Below are 20,844 nucleotides of genomic sequence, written 5' to 3'. Positions count from 1 at the left end.
TTTGCCTATGATGTACAGGACTGATGTATTGTGACCACTACCCTTCCGCTCAGAGTTATAGGTGCCCCCAAACCATACCGAGATGCAGCCAGTCAACTTATTTTCCACTGTACATCTGTAGAAATTTTCCAAGGTTTTTGATGTCATACAACATTTCCACTCACTCCTGAGGAACCAGAGGCACTGATGTGCTTTCTTCATGATGACATTGGTGTGTTGGGTCCATTGATAGTCATTCCCATGACATTAAATTTGCTCATGCTCTCCACATATGATTCCCCCCATGTTGGCAAGTATGATTAAGGAATTCTATGCACTTGAAAGATGACAAGAGTGAAGGTAGGGCCACTTAATGATAAAGCATGTGCCTGGAGGGAGAGCAGATAGGCGAGGTCCTAAACTCATACTTTGTTTTAGTGTTCACCAGAGAGAGGTGCCTTAGTCATTGTGAAGTCAGTGCTGGAGCATGTTGAGGTTAAGAAGGATGAAGTGCCAGATCTTCTTATAAACATTAGAATTGATAAATCCCTGGGACTGAATAATATATACCCCTGGTCACTGCAGGAAGTGAGGGAAGAGATTGTTAGATTGATAGGGAAGACATTTGGCAATGATTTTAGCATCCTCCTTGGCCATAGGGGAGGTACCAGAGGATTGGAGAATGGCAAATGTCATTCCCTTGTTTAAGAGAATCCTTTTGTCAGTGGTGGGAAAAATATTGGAGAAGACACTTAGGTTTTATGAGCATTTAGAGATGTAGAGTCTTCTGGGATAGTCATCATGGCTTTCTGAAGGATAGGTCATGTCTCACAAGCTTAATTAAGTTTTTTGAGGAAGTAACAAAAGAAATAGATGAAGGTAGGGTGATAGATGCAGTGTATGTAGATTTTAATAAGGCATTAGACAAGGTTCGCCCATGGTCGACTCATTCAGAAAGTCATGAGGCATGGAGTCCATAGAACCTTGGTGTGTAGGCTCAGGACTGGCTTGCCTGCAGAGGGCAATAGTGAATGGAACATATTCTATGTGGAGGTCAATGACTAGTGGAGTTCCAAAGGGATCTGTTCAGGGACCCCCGCTCTTTGTAATTTTTAGCAATGACCTGGACGGTGAAGTTAGTAAGTTTGCAGATGACACGAAGGTTCAAAGTGCTGTGGAAAGTGTAGAAGGTTGTCAGAAAGTATACAAGAGGATTAGATAGGATGCAGATTTGGGTGGAAAAGTGACAGATGAAGTTCAATCCGGATGAGTGCAAAATGATGAATTTTGGAAGATCAAACATGAAGGGTCTATGCAAGATTCTTAACAGAGTGGAAAAACGGAGGGACCTTGGGGTCCAAATTCATAGCTCTTTCATAGGTTGTCATGAAGATTGAGAGGGTAGTTGAGGAGGCTTATGGCATGCTGGCCTTCATTGGGGAATTGAGTTCAAGAGTTGAGAGGTAATGTTGCAGCTCTATAAAACTCTGGTTAGAGCACACTTGGATTATTGTGTTCAGTTCTATTGTCTCATCAAAGGATGGATGTGGAAGCTATGGAGAGTGTGCAGAGGAGATTTACAAAGATGGCAGGATTAGAGAAAATGTCTTATAAGGCAAGGCTAACAGAGCTAAGACTTTTTTCTTTGGAGTGAAGAAGGATGAGAGGTGACTTAATACAGATCTACAAGATGTTAAGAGGCATAGATAGGATGGACAGCAAACACCTTTGATGTTTGCTACTCTGGCCCCAGGAAAAAAGGTGTTTGCTGTCCATCCTATCTATGCCTCTTAACATCTTGTAGATCTGTATTAAGTCACCTCTCATCCTTCTTCACTCCAATGAGGACATCTGCCCAATGTGAGGGGAGAAAAGTTTAGGGACGATGTCAGGAGTAACTTTTTTTTAAAACACAGAGTAGTGGCCACTTGGAATGCATTGCCAAGGGTGGTGGTGGAGGCTGGTGCAATTGTGACATTTAAAAGATATTTAGACAGGCACATGAATGCAAGAAAAATGGAGGGTGTGAAGTAAGGAAGGTTCAGTTTGTTGAGTAGGCTTTTAATCGGTCGGCACAATATCGTGGGCTTGTAATATGCTATGTTAATGGTCTATGTTAATTTCCCAAAGACGCAGGGGCCAACCATTTTCAAAATAATGGTCGATGTAATGATTGTGATGCAACCATCCTTTTGTTTCTGGGTCGTTTGGTAAACATGATGGACTGCCTCTTTGTGGCAGGCTTGCTTGAACTCAAAGAGTGGTTTGTTGTCACATTCACATTGTACGACTAGCCAATTAAAAGTGTTGTCAAGCTTATTCAGGCAAATTGAACTCTGTTTAATTTGTGCTGTGAGAATGAGAGTGTATGGTCGCTATTATTTGCTACATCGGGAGAAATTTGGGTTTCATTGTTTGTTGCAAAATGCTGAAACTCTGTCAATTCCCAAACATAGAAACGTAATGCAGATCAACAAAGCCCTGGTTTCGGGTCATGATTTAAATGAGGGGTCATGGATTAACTTCAGTGATGCTGAATATCTGGCTGAAGGCGCAAAGAGCTTTGTGGAGCCCCCAGCAATCTGCTCTTTTTGGTCAATAACAAGAGGATCTTGTCAATATCACTGGACAACAAATGTTTTTGCTTCCTGAAAAGGATATATGAAGATCATGATAGAGAACTTCACGCTGAACTCAAGTGTAACTTCAGATTTCCTGTACCATAGTCTTAATAGTTGGCCAGCATTGATGGACTCCAGTTGTCCTGATACCACTTTTCAATGTCCTGGTGAAACCTATCACCGTGCTCATTACTGACTGCACCAAGATTAGCAGAGAATGCAAAATATGAATTGTCAATGACATGTTTATGGTTTTGTCTGCTTGAAGCATGTTAAAAAAATATAACAAGTCATCACAAACAATAGGTTATATCTAAAAAAGGTATGTGATAGGAAAATCTTCAGGTGATTTTCATATTTACCAGCACAAAATCCATAAAAAACACCCAAAGGTGTTGAGGAAGCAAGATCTTTATTGTCCAAGTGCATGTCACCAGAGAATTCTAGATTCATTTTCTTGTCATCGTAATAAAACAGTGTCCTATTACTGAAATTTCCTTCTGCCTGCTGCAAGACAGACAGATTCGCCACCAGCCGAAATTGCCTGTCAGAGAAAGAGAAGCAAAAGAGAGTCCCCCAGAGTCACCGAATGTCCACAGATTTGCCTGTGGATGTACAATGGATAATTTTTGTGACTGTGGAAACACCTTCATGTATCTCTATTGCGGTCTTTTGGTCATGAGCTCCATTTGTGGTAGCAGCTTCTCACTGTTTAAAGCAATATGCACCTCATTATAGAGTACTTTTTAGAGTTAAGTAGCGAATACAACATAAACAACCATTATTTAGTTGGTTGAATTTATCTTTATTATAAAAGTGAACTGATGTTTAAACTTTGTATAAGTGGAATGCAAAATGGTTCATATTAATTAACTGTGTGGGGTTATTTTGAACTGCCAATCAATTAGAGGATGAAGCCCTCCAGCTGTTTAATTTTCCTTATGCACAACATATTATCATTTTCAAGGACTTCATAACAGGGGAGCACAAGCCCATGAAATTATAATTTTTGCAGAAACAATAAACAATAATTGAATTCAGAACTGCAAATTGCATTATTGACTGCAGGGAAGTTTAAAATCCAAAGTGCATCTCAGCAATTTGTCTGATACCAAGGTCCATTGTCTCATTTGGTTTAATCAGTAGATATGTTTCCACACACATAGCATTGAATTTATTTTAAATTTAGATATACAAATTATTTTAACTGTCCTAACTTTATTGTAAATATAGCATCTATTTACTCATTCTATCATTTAAAAATGGAAAGCTGTGAATTATTTGAACAATGGACATTTTCATGGCTGGCAAGTTTTTTTTTCTGTCTCAGTCCTGACTGCATTGCTCATGGTTTTGACATGACAGCATCATAAATACAAATGCAGAGCAGCCTTCATCAGCTAACATGTTCCCAGTGCTCCTATAGTGTGGACTGTAACAGCTCTTTCTTGTGCTTTCAGCTGTGAAAGGAGAATTAAACTTGAATGCAGCCTTGTTTTAATGAAAAATAAATATATGTGTAGGGTTAACAGTCCAGCTCAATTGTTCACATAAAGTTAGCACTTCCATACTGAATGCTTTGGCCCAGATTTTGCTAACATCTCCTGGTGGAACTGCCAGCATTTACCTATGTACATTCTCTTAGGTCCATAATACCCATGTGACAAAGGATGCTGCCTGAACTCCTCCACCAGTTTCCTTGCATGACTCGGCCCTTGTGTTCATTGGTGGAATGGACACTCATTGAGATTCCCCAGCACTTAACAACACTTAACACTTCCCCAGCAGTGAGTGGGACCTATGTTGTCTATTCATTGCAGTGCTGAAAGGACTAAATTGGAAAAATGGTATCATTTTCTGTGTCGTTGCTACTTGGCATGATGAATATTTCCAATATTTTCTATTTCAGTATCTCTAGTATCGGTACTTTCCTTTTGGCTTCAATTCCACTGATGTATCCAGCTAATGAGCAGTGAATTTATAAGGACAGTTGGCTGTGGGAAGAGGTAGACAGTCTGCATGAAGGTGCAATGCTATCTTCACTGTGGCTTTATCTTGTGTTGCATTTGGGAGGGGGGGTGGGGGCAATCGGGTTAGCTTCCACAGAGCTTTGGTCCAGAATGGATTTGAAAATGCCATATCATATCCGCCTCAATGGTTTCAATTCTGTGACCTTGCCTGACACTACGCCTATTTTACCCATTAATCCGATAAAGCCTTTTTGTGTCACCCAGGAATTGTCTTCCCACACGCTCTTTTTGCTGCCTTCCTGTGTTTCAAGATTCTTTTATTGTCATGTAATAAACCAGATGTAATATTACATGAAATTGGATTTAGTCTGCCGTAAGGCAGACAAAGATCCACAATCAGCAGAAAGTGCTAGCATCCCTTACAAACAGAGAAAGAGAAGCAAAAGAGAGTCCCTTCAGAATGACAGCGTGACAATGGATTTTCCTCCAGATGTCCCGCAGCCTCTCTCAGCCACAGACTTCAAACTATTGGCAAACAGAGCTGCAGATCTAAACCTCCGACACGATCAGGAAACCCTCAGCACCCAAGGCCCCTTGAGGTCCTTCCCACCTTTCGGCACCCTCACACATCCAAAAGGGAGCACTGTGTCTCCGCTCCCTGCTCTCCACGGCAGCCCTGCTTTTATAGCACCCCTGGCAGCACCGCTATTTTTCTCAAAAAATGCCAGCAAGTGGCCTCCATAATCATCTGCCTGGAGCCTGCTCCAAATCCACATGCTCTCCACTTAAAGGTTAACTACTCCATGAACCCATGACTCCTTTCCCTTCTTTATTACGTAAATTCATATCATTAATTTTTTTTTAGACTGCAATGTCAGGAAAATTGCTGAAAAAAATCAATGTAATTAGTGCCTGTGTGGTCGGTCATACTAGGTGCCTTTTGAGACCGCAAGTACCTGAGTGCAACAGTCCGAGGGGTTGGACATGCAGTAGAATGAATGACTGACAACAAATTTTTCGGTACGATTTATATTGCAGGCTTCCTGCAGGATAAATCGCGGTGCTGGAATTGGCTCAAAATTCCTGCACATTCCTTTTTAGACTGCCCCGTGTAGTGGCAAAATTCCTTGATTGTGCTGTTACATGTCTGCAGTCTAAAATCCCCTACTGCTGTTGCAAGTCAGGTCAGCAGTGCGAGTAGAAACCTGTCTGGCAGTAATTGCTTTTTTAGTTTTAATACAGAAGAAGATTTAACTCTTCTTAACTAGACAAACTCTAATCGAAGAAGCCATTTACAAGTAGCTTTCTTAGTGGTAATTCCCAGTCTTATTTATTTCTGAGCATTCTATAAAATTCTAAATCCAATCTGTTTTAGATACTCTTAGTTCTAATCAATATCATTCTTTGCTTTCTCTTCAGACTGGCCAACAGCGCTGGTGGGAGCAAGAAATCTCCATGAATACAATGATCCAGACAGGAGAGTTGATCACACACAACCTCACTGAACTCTTGAAGCCTGAGGCTTATGAGGTTCGCCTGACACCTATCACACGATTCGGGGAAGGGGATTCCACCATCCGAGTCATTAAGTACACAGACGGTAAGGACTGTCACGCTGTGATATTTCTAATTCTGAAAAATGCTGTAGAGAGCCAAGAGAAACAGAATTGCTTGAAGTAATTTCCATAGTTCTGTATTATGGCACATTGTTTTAGCTGGTGAAAATCAAGATTAATCTCACAGCCCATACAAAACAATCTTATACACAGGATTTAGTAGAAATATTTCATGATTCCAGGTGCTTTCAGTGCCCTGAACGAAAACTTTCTCATGACATACAGTGGTGTTCAGCCCATGAGATTTTTGTCAATAAGGCACTCGTTATCACCTGTGATTACACCAACAGTCAGTGTAACAAAATCAGATGAAAGACACATATTCACCTAGGCTTTCTAGAGACCTGGAACTTTTTGTAATTCCACCCACCTGTCCATACTGCCTAAAACATACTTTCCAAAACATAGTTGCCCAGAAACTGGATTGTGGAATGCTGTTTAAAAGCTGCAGTCACTCCAATATGAATGAAAAATAAACATGATAGGAAATAGAGATAAAGCTATACAAATTGTGGCAGATTATCCATGGCCTCCTCACTGACACCGAGACCATTCCTTTACATACCAATCTGAACTCCTCCACAGTAATGAGACCCAAGCCTTTATTTATCTCACCTCTGATCAATCCCACCTTTGTCAGCCCTGTCCACCTCTAATCAATCCCACCCATCTCAGCCCTGTCTACTTCCGATTAATCCCACCCATGTCAGCCCTGCCAACCTCCAATCAAATCCACCCATGTCAGTCCTGTCCACCTCCGATCAACCCCACCTATGTCAACTCTGTCCACCTCTAATCAATCCCACCCATGTCAGACCTGTCCAACTTTGATCAACCCCACCCATGAAAACCCTGTCCACCTACAATCAAATCCACCCATGTCAGCCCTGTCCACCTCCGATGAACCCCACCCATGTCAGCCGTATCCACCTCTAATCAACCACACCCATTTCAGCCCTATCCACCTCTAATCAACCACACCCATTTCAGCCCTTCCACCTTTGATTAACCCCGTACATGTCAGCCCCGTCCACCTCCGATCAACCCCACCCATGTCAGCCCTGTCCACCTCCAATCAACCCCACCCATGTCAGCCCTGTCCACCTCCGATCAACACCCCCCCTGTCCACCTCTGATCAACCCCACCATGTCAGCTCTGTCTACCTCTGATGTAGCTGCCAATCTTCACTCTTCCATCCATAATTAAACCTTCCACATCTATCCATATGTTGCACTAACAGTACAAGCCCCCAAGGTCTATTCCAATCCATGGTAATCACTAGCAATTCCTCCATCTACCCCTTTAGTTCTTTTAAGAGATGACCAAGAACATTACTGAAGGCAGGGGAGTAGACATTGCCAACATTGAGTTTAGAGAGCACTTTGATGAGGTCCCACATGGTAGGCTCACCTTGAAGGTCAGATTGTACGGGATTGAGAGTGAGCTAGCCATTTGGAATCAAAATAGGCTTGGTGGTCATGTAAAGTTGTTGCTCAGATTGGTCAACTGTGACCAAAAGTGTTCTTCAGGGGTTAGTGCTGGATCCACTGTTGTTTATGACGTGAATGACAATGTAGATGGCATCGTTAGTAAGTCTATGCATGACAGTGTGGCATAGTGGACAGTGAAGAAGGTTGTCTAACATTAGAACAGTATCTAGATGAACTGGGGAAATAGGCTAAGGAATGGCAGATGGAATTTAACTTGGACAAGTGCGAGGTGTCGTAGGTTCAACCAGGACAGGATTCACTAGGTGAATTGTAGGGCCCTACCAAGTGTTATGGAACAAAGAGATTTCGGGGTGGAAACAGTTCATTGAATTTGGTAACACAAGTAGACTGGGTGGTGAAGAAGGCATTTGGCATGCTTTATCAGCAGGGCACAGAGTACAGCAGAAGTGATATTATACATTGTATAATGTATAATACATTGGTGAGACTGAACCTGGAACACTGTGGGTAGTTCTGGTCACTCACCACCAGGAAGGATATCATGAAATTGGAAAGGCCGCAGAAAAGATTCTCAAAAATGTTATCAGGACTGGTGAGCTTGAATCATAAGAAAAAAGAATGGTGGCACTGCCAGAGCTGCCACTGGTGCTGACCCATGGAGAGAGGGGAATGGAGACACAGCACTTCCCTGCCCAGTTCAACTACCAACAGCTCTGTACAGGCTTTAAACAGCCTGTTAAAGCAGCCTATGGTTGTTTATTTTGTAATCGAGCGACCGTGGGGTCTGGGCACAAGATGGCGATGCCTGTGTTCAGAAGCAGCCTCGAGGGGATGCAGACTATGGAGAGAGAAGAGGTCTGGCACAAGGCATCAGAAAATGGGGAGAACCCTCCCGGTATGAGAGGGAGAATCAGAGAAGATTATCCTAAGGGACAGTAACCACGGCACTGGACCAGTGAGGGGCTCTGAGGCTAAAGAACGCACAGGCACCGGATCGTTTGTGACTCAACGAGGGGAAGCAATGCAGGCTGCGGGGTGCTGGCGACGGGGGTCAAAGGACTCACAATGGGCTTCAGACTGCTAGAGACTGGCTTGAGTGTGGCAGAAGGAACCAGGACGGGAGAGAGTGCTGACAGTGTTGAAGGCTTCCCAATCGTGTCCGAGATTTGGATCTGGAGCTCAGGCTACCAATAATTTGGACTAAAGTCTGTGTGGCTGTGGAGGCTGCTGGAGCACTGGTGGCACATCCATGGATGCTCAGTAATTCTGGGGTGGGAGGGGGCTCTCTTTTGCTTTGCTTTCTCTGACTACAAGGGGCACTGAGCACTTTCTGCTGATGGCAAATCCCTGCCTTACAGCAGACTAAAGTTAATTTACTCTAATATTACTCCTATTTAATTATATAACAGCACAGGAATTTTGATGAGGCAGTAAAGAGTGGAACTTTTTGGAGCATAAGAGGCTAAGGAGGGACCTTGTAGAGATTAATAACATCATGAGGTGCATAGATAGGATAATGAATCAGACTTTTTCTAAGTGTAGCGGATCTAAAACAAGAGGGCATAGATTTAAAATGAGGGAGATACAGTTAAAAGAAACACAAGGGATACCATCTTCACAGAGAGAGGTGGGTATGTGGAAGAAACTGACGGAGGAAGTGTGGACAACCGTAATGTTCAAAAGGCATTTAGACAAGTAAAGGGATAGGAAAGGTTTATTGGCACACGGGCTGAACGCTGGGAAGTGGAACTAGTTTGGTCAGTATGGATAGGCTGAGCTGAATGGCCTATTTCCATGCCATAGATCTCTTTGATGTATCCACGCCTCTCGTCTACTTAATCTCTATTTTCATGTATCAATTTGCCTGGCTTCCTTTGCATAGGCTGCAGTGTTGACTATGAAGCCTTTATTTAGCCTTGGAGCTTGTTGTATTAGTGAATTTCTCAGCAATTGGCTTACACACAAAGGCTTCATCAGCCCATTATGGTCCAACTGTTTAATGCATCTGATGAAGTAGCTTCAATCTCCAGGCAACAGAGATAGTATTCAAGTCAAGTGCTGTAGATTGTTCCTTTTATGTGCACCTCAAATAATGATAGTTCCTTCTCATTATGCCTTTCATAAGTCATACCACCCTGCAACACATTACAACCAATTAAGGTAGTATTACAGCACAACTCAAAATGAGGCAAGAGTCTGCAAATTGTAAAGAAATAGTGAGCAGATAGGTTGTGCAGATGTTCGTTGGAAGTCTTGGAGATTGGCTTGGGATGTTTCACATCCACCAGAAGATGCAGGACAGGTATCAATTGGAAGGAATTCCTCCAATAGTGCAGGATTCCCTCCAATAGTGCAGGATTCCCTCCAACACTGTACTTGAGTTTCATCTCGATTGTCTACAGAACCCATAGCCTTCTGACTCATAAGCCAAGTGTCTCTTCACCTATCTGGCTGAATAATTACTTAACCTAGTCTTAAATTTTATCATAACCTTCAGACTCCAAGCCTTATTAATTGTTTAATTAAGAGTTGAGTGTTTTCAAATTGTTTAGATCTTTTCTATTTTAGGCTTCCACCATTCAGAACAATAGATTGAGATTTATTATCAGAGTACATACATAAACATGACATCAACTACACGCCTAAGATTCTTTTTCATGTGAGTGAGGCAGATGCAATGCACAAAAAAACTGACTCATCGTATACATGGGGACAAATAAAGAAATGAAAACCAACTGTGCAATAGAGAGGATAAAAATCAATAAAGTGGAAAAGTCAGTGTCCTTAAATAAGTCTCTGATTGAGTTTATTGTTGAGGAGTCTGATTGTGGAGGGGTAGCAGCTGTTCCTGAACCTGGTGGTGTGAGTGTTGTGGCGACTAAGGTGATATCACGTTACCTTTTTTTTAACTTTATTTAAAATTTTTATCACAGGAATAAAAAGAAAAATTACATTTAAAGAAAAGATATAAAATAAAATAATATAATTACAATACAACATTAATAACCTAACTTAATTCAATCTTACCCCCCTACATATACAAGAACTAAAAATCCATATATATATATAAAACACCCTTCCCCTCCCCCAAAATAAAGAGTGAAGAATTAGTAAAATTAATAATATTATATATTTTTAAAAAACACACGAAAAGAAAAGAAAAATATAACAAATAAAAATAATTTAAAAAAAGATTTATCAGATCTAAAATATCACATCTAAGAACATACTTAAATCAAACTTAATTGCATATACTTAACAAATGGAGTCCACTTCAACTTATAAAAAGACATCTTATCTTTGATTGAAAAAGGTATCCTTTCCATAATTAAACAAGACTTCATCTCTAAATACCACCTGTCCAAAGTTAGTATATTTCTATCTTTCCAAGTAGATGCTATACATTTCTTGGCCACTGCTAAAGCTAAATAGATAAAAGAAATCTGATAATCATTTAATCCTAAATCAATTAATGATTGCATATTCCCTAATAAAAATATATCAGGATCTAATACAACACAAATATTACATAATCTATTAAATATAGATTGAATACCTTTCCAAAACTGTTGCAATCGATCACAGAACCAGACAGTATGTAAAAAAGTACTGGCTGTCTGGTAACAACGAAAACAACAATCTGACTTACTAAGACCAAATTTTTAAAATTTTTCTGGTGTTAAGTATAATTAATGTATAAAATTATAATTAATCATCGCTAATCTAGCATTAATCAATTTCCGAATACTGTTTTGACAAATTTCCATCCAAGCTTCTTCAGCTATTGTAGAACATAAATCTTTTTCCCATTTCAACTTATCTTTATCCCAATCTTTCTTACTTTCATTTTCTTGTAAAATACCATACAAATCAGATATATACCCCTTTTCTGGTATTGAAAGATTATATTTCTCAAAGCTAGTTTCAGGCAATAAAGTCATTTGCCGACCACATATCTGTTTTACAAATGATCTTAACTGATAGTACACAAATACAGAATTTCCACTAATACCTTTGTAATTCCTCAAAAGAACAAAAATGTCCTTCAAAAAAACAATCAGATAAGTTTTTTATTCCTTTCCTTTCCCATTGTTTCAAAGTGATATTGGAGACCGTAAAAGGAACAAGTTGATTATTATATAATGGCAATAGCCCAGACAATTTATTTTTAAGCCCCATTTTATCAAGTTTACTCGTCCATAGATTCAATAAATGTTTCAATATTGGTATATCATAAGTTCGTAACAAATTTTTATTCCATCGAAACAAAAATTCATGTGGAGATTTTTCTAAAATAACTGCCAATTCTATCTTTGCTCAACTGGGCGGATCCTCCATATTCATTAGTTCACTAAGAAATTTAAATTGAGCTGCCTCATAATAATATTGAAAATTGGGTAATCTCAAACCTCCAAATTGAAAGTCCCACATCAATTTTTTCATTGCTACCCTCGGAAATTTTCCCTTCCATAAAAATTCTCTAACTGCTTTGTATAATCCTTAAAAAAACTTTTTTTTTAAATAAGGAATTGATTGAAATAAATATTGCATCCGAGGAAAAATATTCATTTTTATAGTATTAATCCTCCCCAATAAACCTAAAGGTAAGTCCTTCCACCTAATCAAGTCTAGTTTAATCTTTTTTATTAAGGGAAGGTAATTAATTGAATATAAATCTTGATATTCTGTATTGACATTAATTCCCAAATATTTAATTTGCTTTGTCCACTTCAATTTCGTAATATTTTTATATATCGAATAATCATCTTTACAAATTGACAAAATTTCACTTTTAGCTCAATTTACCTTATAACCAGATAATTGACCATAATTTTCTAAACATTCTTGAATTGCTAGTAAAGAAATATCAGGGTCCACCAGGTATAATAAAACATCATCTGCAAATAAATTAATCTTATATTCCTCATTCAAAACTCTCATACCCTTAACATTTTCATTTTGACATATTAACTGCGCCAAAGGTTCAATAACTATAGCAAATAAAGCAGGTGGCAATGGACATCCTTGTCTAGTAGACCTTGTTAAATCAAAAGATTTTGAGATCTGTCCATTTGTAGCAACTCTAGCCTTCTGACTATTATATAAAGCCTTTATCAATCCAATAAACGAAGAACCAAAACAAAATTTCTCAAGTACTTTAAATAAAAACTTCCATTCCACTCTATCAAAAGCCTTTTCTGCATCTAACGAAACCACTATTGGATAATTCATTTGAGATTTAAATTTATTTATCAAAGTAATTAGTCGCAAAATATTATCAGACGCGTATCTGTTTTTTATAAATCCTGTTTGATCTTTATGTATTATTTTAGGTAAATATTGAGCCAATCTATTAGCCATAACTTTAGCTACAATTTTATAATCTACGTTTAACAACGATATTGGTCGATAAGAAGAAACCTATAAAGGACCTTTATCTTTTTTTGGTATAACCGTAATTATTGCATTAGAACAAGATTCAGGTAATTGAAAAGTTTTATAAATTTGCTGTATTACATTCTTATAAATAGAAGATATATCAACATAAAAAGTTTTATAAAATTCTATAGAGAACCCATCTTAACCGGGTGCTTTTCCATTTGGCATATCTCTTATAGCCATTTCAATTTTATTTTCTGTAAAAGATTTATCCAACTCTTGTCTATCTTCTTGATTCAGCTGTGGCAAATTAATATTTTCAAAAAAGAATCTATTGCATCTTCACTTACATCTTTACACTCAGACTTATATAATTTTTTATAAAAATTGCAAAATTCCTCATTAATTTCTTTTTGTCTAAAAGTAATACCCGATTTTTTTCTAATTACTGGTATAATCCTGGTTAATTGTTCTTTTTTTAACTACCATGATAAAACTTTATGAGCTCTCTTGCCCCATTCATAAAACTTATGTTTAGTTCGATTCATTAAACATTCAAATCGATATGTTTGTAATTCATTATACTTTAATTTTAAATTAGTTAACTGGTTCTTTTGCATTTCAGTAGCATTTTTTTGAAATTCTTTTTCACTAACAGTTATCTTTTTCTCTAAATCTTCAATCTTTCTAATTCTCTCTTTCTTTTCTTTAGATGCATAACTAATAATTTGACCTCGTAAAAAAGCTTTCATTGGTCCCATAAAACAAAATGACTAGAAACAGAGTTAACATTATTACTAATAAAATCCTCAATTTGTTTTTTTAAATAACTAATAAATTCTGGTTTTTGTAATAACATAGTGTTAAATCTCCATCTTGGAGTTCTCTGAACATCTTGTGAACGCTGATATTCTAATAATAATAATGAATGATCTGAGACCAACATTGCCTTATAATCCACAGATATAACCTTATCCTGCAAATGTGTTGAAATTAAAAAATAATCAATTCTTGAAAAGGAATTATGATGTGAAGAATAAAAAGAAAAATCTTTCTCTGTAGGGTTAAGTCTTCGCCAGATATCAACTAAATTCAAATCTTTCATCATATTAGTCACTTGTACTGCCATCTTAGATTTCTTAATTACTCTTGGATACTTGTCCAATAAAGGCTCCAATACCACATTTAAATCTCCCCCAATCATCACATTAGAATTTGATTGTCCAAGTAATAAAGACACATCTACAATAAAAGCTGTATCTTCAACATTTGGAGCATAAACATCAAGCAGAGTCCAAGCCTCATTAAAAAATTGTACAATTCAGTTTTAATAATCTTCCTCCATTTTTCTCTTCATTCTGTAACTGAAATGGTAAATTCTTATGCACCAGAATTGCCACTCCTTTCGCCTTTGAATTAAATGAAGAATAGAAAACTTGTCCAACCCATTCACGTTTAAGTTTCAAATGTTCCTTATCTGTTAAATGAGTTTCCTGCAAAAAAACCACATCAACTTTTTTTTTAAGTAAGCAAGTACTTTCTTACGCTTAATAGGATTATTTAAACCCTGAACATTAAGAGAGGCAAACTTAAGTTTAGACATTACTTACAATAACACAAAGAAAAAGAGAAGGAGAAAAAAAGAAAATAAAAAAGGAAAAAAAAAGAAAAACACCCCCTTCCCTTATCCCCTCCTAAAACTACAAAAAGAGAAAAAAAAAAATTTAAAGATAATAATAAAAAAAAACTTCACTCCTTAATCCAAAAATTGATGAAAAAAAAACAGGTAGGAGGTTGCAACCACCTCCTCCTGTCTCAACCGCTCAATGCAATAACTCCCAAAAGGTAATGGGTGTGAGATAACTCACACGTAGCTGATGACTTCTGGAAAATGATGCCCACCCAGCTCCCTCTCCCAACTCCCGTTTCACATTAAACTATCATCATTATCTGAAATCTTCTCAGAAAGATTTTTTTTAATCAACTTTATCACTCTGACCACCATTGTTTCCATTTCTTCTTGGAATTCGGTTTCCATCTTGCGTCTCCACTCTCCTTGGAGACCGTGGTGGACTACGTCTTTCCTGAAATTGCATAATTGGCAACAATTGAGCAAAGTCCATAGCTTCCTTAGGATTATCAAAAAATTTTGGTTGATAGCCATCTTGAAAAATCTTCAATACTGCAGGGTATTTAAATGTTGCTTTATATCCTTTTTTCCACAACACTTCTTTCACAGGATTAAATTCACATCATTGAGACATAACTTCTTGACTCAAATCCGGGTAAAAAAAAACACGATTGTTCTGAACCATCAAGGGAGATCTTCTTTGTTGTGCGTTTCTTATAGCCACACGCAAATTGTCTCTCTATCATAATAATTTAAACAACGAACCAGAACAGGTCTTGGATTTGTCCTGAAAAAGGCTTTCTTCTCAAAGCTCTATGGGCACGTTCCAATATTAAGCCTTCTGGAAACTTATCTTGTCCTAACACTTGTGGAATCCATTCAGTGAAAAATTTTCTTGGATCTGATACTTCCATATCTTCTGTCAAACCAACAATTTTTATATTATTCCGTCTAGATTTTATTTACATCTTGTATTTGATCTCGTACGTCGACTATGCCTTGGTCACAAACATCAAGTCTTTCACTCGTTTCAAGCTTAAAAGCTCCATAATCAACCATCTGTTGGGTATTAATGTCCACCAAAGTATTAAGCTTAGTACTAACTTGAACTAAAGCCTTACCTATTTCTTTTATTGTAGAAGATAACTTAGATTCAAGATTCTTAATAAGCATATCTACTGGAATAGATTCAAGCACAGTAGGATCCTGGTGTTTCTGTGTAGCCAAAGGGTCTTCTATTCCTTCCCTTGATTTAACTGCTTTTCTTACAGTATGACTGCATGTGGAAACCCCTGCCACAACCTCCTCAGCAGTATCTGGAGGCTGATGCCCAGGGTTATCCTTAACCCATATTATATCAAATGCCTTCATTATATCGATATCTGTTAAAGTCTTTATTACTGGTGGTGCATTTCGCAGCGCCACCGCTACATCAATCGGTAGACGTCTTTTCAGAGTCGGGTCTTCATCTGGCAGCGTCCCAGCTGTTCTAGTTGTCAAAGATTTACTGACAGTGCTCACAGCGGGCGTTGATTCACGCGCACGCGCCTGGCTAGCCCTTTGTTCCAAGGGCTGCCGGGCGCCATCTTTAAAGAGCCCTACCGATAAAGAGCGGAGCTCCATTGCCGAATCTTGTACCTCTCTTCCTGGATCCATTCCACGCTGAGTCCTGGCTTCTTGTAAACAGGTAACCTCGGGAAATGCAGTTTCTTAACGATCTGTTGCCGTTTTTTTTTTACTTCATTTCAGCAGTTGTACCTTTAGAAACTGATTCAACACCTCTAACTATTTCTAGACTTTTAAAAAGTTTTAACGGGCACTTATAGACAAAACAATAACAAAGAGTCAGGAGAGGACTGGAAGGCACGTCTGTTCCTTACACCATCTTGCCACGCCCCATATCACGTTACCTTATATGTACTTCAAATTATTTTTTTTAAATTATATGAAGTATGCTTGACCAGAGCCAATAAGAACAGAAAATGTTGCATTATTGATATATTGTGTGGATTCTTTGGATCAATGAATAAGTGAAAGCTCCACTGATACAATGCACTAATGTTCTGGAGAAATTCAACAGTTCACAAAGCATCCACAGACTTTCTTGTTTAACTCCAAAGCTCCATTGATGGTCTCTACGTTCTTTTCTGATAAAGGTCATGGGCCTGAAATGTTAACTCTGTTTCACATGCCACAGATACCGCCTGCCCTGTTGATACATCTCCAACAAATTTTGTTTCATTTCATAACTTCTGCACCTGTGGTTTCTGTCTTTCATAAAAGGTTCCACCTAGCCTGAATGATTGAATGGTTGCCCTTGTGGGTAGCAGTAATCAGTCGTGTCAACTGCTATTCTCTCTAAACCAATGCCCACTCACAGTCTTTTTGAAGGTCTCTCAAATGTTGTCCAAGCACAGAACCTACTTGGCTAATTCTTCCACGTGGATCATGTAGAATTTTTCTGTTTTTAAAAACCTTTGCTATGGAAACTTGCCATTTATGAACACAAAGATTTTTAGTGAGAATTATTGGATCATTACTGGATGGTAGAAAGGAAATGTTAATCTTTGATGTTGCTGTTATTTATCATGAGAGCCAACAGGTTGATCCTGTTAGTTTGTACAACAGGCTTCATGTAATGTGATGCAGTGTTTGTGGGTAAAGCAGAGATGTATGAAAAAGGAGGGTCTTTTAAATTTTTCCTCTTTCACCTTAAATCTATGTCTCCTGGTTTTAGATTCCTCTAACTCGGGGGAAAAAATACAGTAAAACCCCTCATAGCTGGCAGCTATGGAGATTGGCAGTGGCTGGATACGTGATTTTTTGCTTGAGACAGCGAATTGTGTGATTGGTGAATGTGCCAATTTTAAACTTCGCATTTTTTTACCTATTTATTTTCTTTTTTTTTGTTTTGCCAGTTGCTTGAGGCTGTCAGTTGCTTGTATTCCGGAAAAAGGGGTTTTATTGCAATTTACTTTCAGCCAGGTGGTGTGCATCTGTAACTAACCTTGCAATTGCTGTCAGTTTCATCTTTCAAATGTATTAATGGAGATGTCTTCAATTATTTTATTTCTTTATCCTCAATTGCTTTCTAACCTGAAGGTGCTGAGCCTGGGCTATGGAATAGTTCTCCAAGTAGTAATATTCTCTGATACATATTATTCAATGAATGTGTGTAAGATATGGAAATGGAAATCTGTCCGTCATGCAATTTGTGAATTTGTATTCCATTTGTAGGCAAAAACTCAGGTTGTTATTTGTGCTCACACTGATGCCCAGCTATTGTTTGTTCCAACACTTCTGTTTCTTGTCGGCATCTGTCAGATTACATTTAATACTGCAACGTATTCCATTGCATTCATTGACCTTATTTTTCTTTTTATGCAGAACAATGAGCTAAGTATGCAAAATAATTAATGGCACGTAACAAATTCCTTGATAAAGGCGATGTTTTGCACCTTATGAAAACTCTAGCCATTCTTTGTATGTGTCTGATTTCAGTTACTTGCAAGGCAGTGTGAATGAAGGTGTGTAAATATAAGACCATTAAAACCATGGTATAAAGTTTCTCCTTTTAGATATGAGGGTTGATTGATCCATGAATGAATCAATAATCAATGATTCTAAGAATATTTCTGAAGTACAAGAAACATAAAAGCTTTTTTTTCATTGAGAGGCCACTTTGCTCTTCCTACCTACACCAGAGCTTGTTAAACTGATCAAAACACAATGCTAGCCATCGTGCTCTCAAGCAGACTCGTATGTTCCAGTACTTAAAGTACTGATTGATTTGTCTTCAAGCAGAAGACTTGCTCTGTCACTGTGGGAAAGTTCTGTATGTGTTCCAGTAATCAAATGTACTAAAACCTATCTCATGGAAATAATTTAAATCACGGGTCCATCATTGTGGACCCTGGACCAAAAGTACATTGAAACAACTCAGTCTATCAAACTCCTTCGTAAAAGCAAATTACATTTAATTACTCCTTCTTATATTCTCCACTCTAACAGAAATTCTTGAATATTCCTCACTCTAATTTCTATCTTTGATATCAGTTTGGACAATCTTTGATTACACACTCCCTTTGGCCCTGAAAGGGGCCTTATTTGTTCAAATGTGATTTTTTGACTCTTGTGCACTATGACCACATTTACATGATTTTTTTAAAAAAGGTATATACATGCAGCATGGTAACAGGCCCTTCTGGCCCACGAGTCCATGCCGACCGAATACCCCAATTAACCTACAACCCCCATACATTTTGGAGGGTTGTAGGAAACCAGAACAACCAGAGAAAACCCACACAGACACAGGAAAAATGCACAAGCTTCTTACAGACAGCACCGGATTCAAACCCATGTTGCCTAGTGCTGCAATAGTCTTGTGCCAACCTCTACACTATCCACGATGCCCATAGTCCTGGGCATTTTCTTTTGTGATCATTAACCTGCCACTCCTTCAGTGTCTTCATCAAGACCCATCTTGCTTTCCTTACTTTCCTTCCCATACATATTATGACAAAAGTTGATTGCTCTGCAAAATTGTTTATGTGGATCATCATGCATGATTATCCTACCCTGTTTGTCGTGGAACCAGGACAGCTGGTCAGCATCTCCATTTCCTGCTGACATGAGAGAAATGGGATCCTGGTGTCCTATATTCCACCAGGCAGACCTAGACATCAAGATGAGCCTGTGCAAAGTTAAAAGGGTTCTCGGTTATATAAATAGCATCATGTGGGGTTCTGGGTCATCTCACCCACAAAATTGTTGATTTAAACAGTGACCGATATCCTTTCTATTGGTGAGCTGAACAGGAGGGCAAACTGTCAATGTTTCTGACATTTAGTAAAAATCAAAAGGATTGTTCATTGATGTCCAGTTCAGGTTTTGCCAAGACCAGGCGGCAAGCATTTCGCACATGGAGTGAGGACATCAATTCCAGAAGAGAGATGAGAGGGATGACCTAATGATATTAAAATAGGATTTGACCAAATGCTGCAAACAACAAGGCATTTAGGCAATAACACTGCAATGATAGCTAGCACAAATGAAGATGGTTATGATGGTTGGTCAGCCATTCCAGATCCATTATCATAGGACTTCTTTCAAGTAATGTACTGCAAACATTTAGTTTCAACTGCTTGATTGTGACATGCTTTCCAACATGTCAGAACTGAGAATGCTTCCTGAAAGCTAAACAGTGTTCAATCCCATTCAGAACTCAGCAAATTAATCAGCCATGGTATCTAAAAGCATCACTCTCCCAACATCAACGTCACAGGGGTCACCGTGGACCAGATAAATGCCATGCAGCCACATAAATACTATGATTGCAAGAGTAGATCAGAGGCAAATATCATGCATGGTCAACTGTATAAGGATCCGAGAGTGTGTCAGCTGAATTACTGAGCTCCAGTGCAGCAGAGATTATGTGCTGATTAATATCTGCTCTGTGTACTACTGTTCAGCTATGCACAGGAACCTCGATCAATGCATCATCTGGTGAGAGATGCACCCACATATCAGGCATGAAATGACACATTTAGTACTCAACCAGTGGGTGCTGATAACCCCAGTTTTCCACTATGAATTATCTCCATACACTGTACAGAGTTTACACCCATCTGGCATTCCTTAACATGTCAAGATCTTCCTGAATTTGTCTGCTCACTTTTTCATTCACTTTCCACACTTTTGCATTTTGTACAAGTTTCAAGATTTTGTTCCTCGAACCCAAATCCATTAGCATCTAGAAGATGTGAAACAGCCTTAGCAACCACTTTGAATAATTTTTCATCATCTATATCAAATAGTCATCTAAATAATAGCCAAACTAAAGTAAATCTTTCTTCCCATCTACCTACCAACAGCCACCAGATTGATGTGGCCATTGAATCAATGATAGCATATAATAGCATACATCGATCGAAAGGTATCAATTCAGAATTGTATATTCGGTTTGCATAGAATTGTTTAGTTGGAATGCATTCACTATTGGATCATAAGTGAATGTGACTGCCATTTTCACATTGCAAATCAGTCTAGCAATGAGTTAAATCTATATTGACTTTGATGGATGAGAGAATAATTTTGGTTGGGACACTGCAATGTTTTTTTTTCACCCAGTATTTGGTACAACAATTTCTTTAGAATTGTCACCGAAAATGAGTAATTAGGAATGAGAATGAATGACA

General features: G+C 38.3%; 1 protein-coding gene across 3 annotated transcripts in view; it reads left to right on the top strand.

The window, feature by feature from the left end:
* The window catches only part of mdga2a (MAM domain containing glycosylphosphatidylinositol anchor 2a), a 615,537-nt gene that overhangs the window by 486,059 nt on the left and 108,634 nt on the right, over positions 1–20,844 (top strand). For all 3 annotated transcript variants that reach the window (XM_069916370.1, XM_069916371.1, XM_069916372.1), the window contains exon 13: positions 5,990–6,170. In XM_069916370.1, the coding sequence (XP_069772471.1) occupies positions 5,990–6,170 (181 nt within the window). The remainder of the gene's footprint in view (positions 1–5,989; positions 6,171–20,844) is intronic.

The sequence above is a fragment of the Narcine bancroftii genome, chromosome 2 (assembly GCF_036971445.1).
Source record: "Narcine bancroftii isolate sNarBan1 chromosome 2, sNarBan1.hap1, whole genome shotgun sequence".
NCBI lineage: Eukaryota > Metazoa > Chordata > Chondrichthyes > Torpediniformes > Narcinidae > Narcine > Narcine bancroftii.
This window is presented reverse-complemented; position numbering and strand designations above follow the sequence as displayed.